The 4,683-nt window shown below is 34.0% G+C and overlaps 1 protein-coding gene across 3 annotated transcripts; it reads right to left on the bottom strand.

The window, feature by feature from the left end:
* Window positions 1–596: 596 nt before the first annotated feature.
* Window positions 597–4,117, bottom strand: LOC107265918 (LYR motif-containing protein 9). 3 transcript variants are annotated; one of them, XM_015735841.2, is made up of 4 exons: window positions 3,370–3,947; window positions 2,988–3,080; window positions 1,864–2,913; window positions 597–1,794 (listed from the first exon to the last, which is right to left on the bottom strand). In XM_015735841.2, the coding sequence occupies exons 3-4, from the start codon at window positions 2,827–2,829 to the stop codon at window positions 904–906; spliced, it is 1,857 nt and encodes a 618-aa protein (XP_015591327.1). In that variant the 5' UTR covers window positions 2,830–2,913; window positions 2,988–3,080; window positions 3,370–3,947; the 3' UTR covers window positions 597–903. The 3 variants fall into 3 exon arrangements, with proteins under 3 accessions (XP_015591327.1, XP_024938948.1, XP_024938947.1); XM_025083180.1 differs by lacking the exon at window positions 597–1,794 and adding an exon at window positions 4,101–4,117 and having other exon boundaries at window positions 2,433–2,913; window positions 3,370–3,631; XM_025083179.1 differs by lacking the exon at window positions 597–1,794 and having other exon boundaries at window positions 2,433–2,913; window positions 3,370–3,631; window positions 3,736–3,957.
* Window positions 4,118–4,683: the final 566 nt, after the last annotated feature.

Below are 4,683 nucleotides of genomic sequence, written 5' to 3'. Positions count from 1 at the left end.
TATAGCGGTGTTCGGGAGACTTCACTGATCACGAAAATGACCTTCCTTTTGTCCGGAAGCTTTTAGTTTTTAAATGGGAGCAGGTCAAAGTTGACCAATCAGAACAAGGCGTCAAGAGAAACATAGGCACCTACGAACTCTGAGTTTTCTTCCCTTGCTTTTGTTTCTCGGTGGCTTGTTTCTTGTTTCCAATAGGCATGTCTTCGGCCGACGTCATCCTGCCCGAAGCCACCGAGAAACAAAAGCGAGGTAAGAAAACTCAGAGTTCGCAGGTGTCTACGTTTCTCTTGACGCCTCCCTCTGATTGGTCAACTTTGAACGGCTCCCATTTAAAAACTATGACCTTCCGGACAAAAAGAAGGTCATTTTCGTGATCAGTGAAGCCTCTCGAACACCGCCATACCCACCGGGTCAGGTAGTTTCGGAACACCCTGTATATTACATACTTCTTAGTCGAAAAACGCAAGAAAAATCAAATGCATATGATAGCAAGAATTTAAATTCCTACTGGGGCGTGGTATTCAGCAAAACAGGGTGTTACACATAATGGGACTTTACAAATGGAACACCAGTAACGGGATTCTTTCCTGATCTTGTGTTTATAACAACGTGCGCACCTTCGGGTAGGATTTTTTAACATCTAAAAACTTACATACATTTATTCCATCTGTAGATGGAATAAATGTATTTCTTAATGACGTTTATAAGATGTCCTTTGCGGATTTACGATTTCTATTACATGGAAATGGCGATTCACGATGTCTGTACTACGTATTTCTAACATTTCAGCATCGTGTGAGTTACTTGATGTCTCATTTAAATGCTTTCAAATGGAGAAGAATAACGGAATATAATATTTTTGTTGTTCGTCTTAAAGTATAATAACTGAGTATCATATTCTATTTAATGTTTGAAATTACAATAAGCTTCATCAGCGGGACATCCATTTGGATGATTCTGGTGGAACCAGCAAATTTTAACTTTCCTAATTATTCCTAAATTGCCTTTTCTTTTAACATTTCTAATTGGTTTAATTCCAGGCATTTTGAACTGGACCTTGCCTTCTCTAACTTCAAATATATGTCCGTTATTTTTTAATAACGTCTGAAGTCCTCCACACTCACTTTTTAATTGCTTTAATAAAGAAAGTGGTATCATATTAGCTATTTTATTTATTTCAATGAGACCTCCAGCATTCCATGTAAAGTCGGGTCTTCCCTCGATTGATATCATGCGTGTTCTTTTTAACAATTCCTTAGTGACAATGTTTACGATATCGGCAATGAGATTCTTATCCAATTGCGTGCAATTCCTGACTTTTTCTATGACCTCTCTTGGTATGAAATTCTGTGTCCAACATTGATCATGAATAGCACTTTTTTCGATAACAAAGTTTTGATTTCGTTTTGCAGACCGTGCTGCAATGATCTCTTGAATGATTCGATCTTGTAACTCACTGGATGAATGTGAATATGTTCGTTCCCAACCAATTAGACATATTCTCTTCGTAGACGGTATTCGTAATTTATCCACGTTAGTCTTAAAACCGCATTGTGTGCAGACATTATTCAAATATTGCATATATTCGGAGTACTGACTCATAGCCGCACAATCTCTCTGATATTTTTGACCATCAAATTCATAAGCGCAACAGGGCAATAGGAAGAAACGACAATTATAAGAACTGCGTGCTGCTATTACTGGAATCCATGGTGTCAGTTCGTCTGAATGATTACCGATAAGCCATTCAGTATCGGGAAACAAGCTGGAGGAAGATGGTACTATTGTTCGCACCTATGACAAAAATAAAAACCTGTGTTTTTTTGCACCATATAGTAAAACGCTTATTTTTAGAATACCCACCTCTAGGTGTGTTGTTTTTGGAAATAAATCCCAGATTTTTCGTTTGCGTAAATCGATTCCCAGTCCTGGATGTCCTTCGCTGGCTAAAATGTGCACCAGCAAACCATTTCCGCAGCCCAGATCAACAAACGATTGTTTATTAAGGATGCCTTTTTCTATTCTTTCCTTTTCCCATAGCAGAAGTAGATATGTGGCGATGGCGACATCCTCATACACGAACTTTATAGGATCAGTTGTTTCTGGCCAAATTTTCACCATTTGTGTGCCATACTTCTTCTTAAGGTTGTTATACAGAGTCATATACTTTTCAGAAGATATTAGATTTAAAGAGATTACTCTTACACTATTACAGGGCAAAGTGCTCATCATCCACTTTATTAAACGCGTAAACAATTGTTCTTTCAACCATTTTATGCTCTGTTCATTTTCAACATTTTCTGAATTGTTGATATTAATAGAAATATAACCAATATCTTCAAATTGTATTCTATATGGCCATTTAAGGCCTAATGTATGTTTTTCAGCATAAATAATTTCATGAAGATAAGTAATACTGTGAGCTGCTTTGTCAAGTATTGTAAGTTCGAAAGTCGTTGAAAATTTTTCTGTACTGCGAGGTAATAATTTATTAACAACTATGTAAATTCCCTTATTTTCAGCAGCAGTAATATCAATATTACTGCAATTGTTCACTTGAATATCAGCATAATTGAAAACATTTAATAAGACATCTCCATCAATATTACTTGGATTTTCTTTAAAAATATTACATGTTTCATGAAGCTTTTCTTTCCATGTTGGTAATGAAATTGATTTTTTACTTTGCACTTCTGCAGTCAATATCTTAGTAGAAGCTAAAATCCTACGATTCACTGTGTGAGGACTATTTAGCCATATATATATACCTTTCCAAAATTGAGAAATATCTACATTGATTTCCTGGCTAATAATTGTCTTAAAATCCATTGCAATAAAACTATGATCAACTATCTAAATATCATTAGCAAGAAAGACTCATTCTTTTTAATTTTAGTGTTACTGTTTTTCATACTGAAAAAACAAAGGTATAATTAAAATCAGTTTCTTTTTAAAGAGAAATAAAAATTAAATAAACTTTCAAATACCTTTTGCACAATCCACTTAGCATCATCTAATGCTCTTTGTATAATTTGTTTAACACGTTCTGGATCTGGTTCATAAACATGTTGCTTGAAATTCTAGAGAAAGATAAAGTTGATTCAAAAATTAAAAACTATATTAAAGTATTGCCCAGTGACAAAAGTATTGGATTGGCCAAAAAGTTCCTCCGGTTAGCATGTTTTTATATTGCCAAAAAGCTCACAAACTTTCTGTCCAACCTAATGTAATCACCTTAAAACATTAATGATCGCATGAAAAATAATTGAAGGTTAGTTTTTAGCAAAATAGATCGCGCACTCTTGAATTTTGGAATAATTCCGTGAATGATAGAAACTATTCTTAATAAAACCACGATTGGTTACTCACTTGTTTAATAGAATGTTTGTAAAATTCTTTAGCTCCATGTGGAAGTTTTTGACATTCCCGTAATAAAAACTTGTACAGTAATTTTGGTGAGTCTATTGCCGATGTTCGTAAAACTGCACTACCCATCACCATTTTTGTCTTTTACAAAAAGTATTAAGAAATTGTTAATTATGTAAAATTAATAACTTTTCATTAATTTCGAAATTTTATCACTTTGAGACTTGTAGAACTGTTTCACCCTCGTACGCTGTGGAACTATAACCTTAATTCATTGGAAATGGTACAGTAGTAAATCCCCAATTTACACGGATTGGAGTTACGTGGGATTTATAGATACGCAGTCTAAATTTAACATATCGTAACTACCATTTTAAACGACATATATGTCAAAAGCAATATTTAAGGACAATTTAACTTATGTAGATTGTTATACATAAATGTGGAAACTTTCGGAACAAATTAATCGCGTACTGAAGTCAAAGATTTATTATTGTATCTAGTATTAGAATGCGAGATTGATAGGGGCCTGAGCGGAAGACAGGGTAAGTTCAATTTATCAACCTAAACAGCTAAAAATCAAGCAATAAATCGTTTGTGCAAGCATTTTTACGTGTTCGGAGCAGTATAGGTGTGTTCGAAAATGAGCCAAGAGCGCATAGTGCTTCTCTGTTTATTGCAAGCATTTGCTTAAGACCACGGTCTTAAAGGTATAAGGTATATTATTCTCTTACACTTATTCTCTTACACTATTCTCAGACCACGGTCTTACACAAAGATCTTGCAACTCCCTTGGAGGGGTAGTCTTCTTAGGGGTAAACTGCAGTATACGACTCCGAACTGAAGTTGGCTGCTAGTGACTTAAATTTTTAACGTAGCGCCATCTATCAAATGTAATGCGAATTACATAGAATAGTGGCGCCACCTGATGGGAAAAAAGCGCATCTATCTTTAAAAATTTGAAATGAATATATTTTTACTGTTATCATATATATTATCTTGTTATAAAAATATATTTTCACGAAATATGATCTAGTAATCGCAATATTCCATGTTTGGAGATTTTTTTCGTTTAATTTTCGTGCTACGCCACACAGGTTTGCACCTATTATGTATACATATATTTTGATATGAAGATATTATTACATATTTTTATATTAAATATGTATATATTTAATTCATAATTAATATTATTTACAAATATAAGAATGTATAAGTGCAAGCTCGTGATTGTACATTGAGCATTAAATTTGATCCACTGCTTCGAGATTTTTTTCTACAATATATCGTTTGCTTTCGTAAAACATGTAGAAGCAT

Source organism: Cephus cinctus, unplaced genomic scaffold (assembly GCF_000341935.2).
Source record: "Cephus cinctus unplaced genomic scaffold, Ccin1 Ccin1_scaffold0253, whole genome shotgun sequence".
NCBI classification, from domain to species: Eukaryota; Metazoa; Arthropoda; class Insecta; order Hymenoptera; family Cephidae; genus Cephus; species Cephus cinctus.
Note: the sequence above shows the minus strand (reverse complement) of the source record. Positions and strands in the feature narration are given on the sequence as shown.

What these genes read in the sequence shown, in the direction of transcription:
- LOC107265918 (XM_015735841.2), bottom strand. Translation starts at nt 2,829, where the DNA reads ATGGATTTTAAGACAATTATTAGCCAGGAAATCAATGTAGATATTTCT. An exon ending in CAAAAACAACACACCTAGAG is followed by an intron (nt 1,795 to 1,863) that starts GTGGGTATTCTA and finishes TTTTTGTCATAG; the next exon opens with GTGCGAACAATAGTACCATC.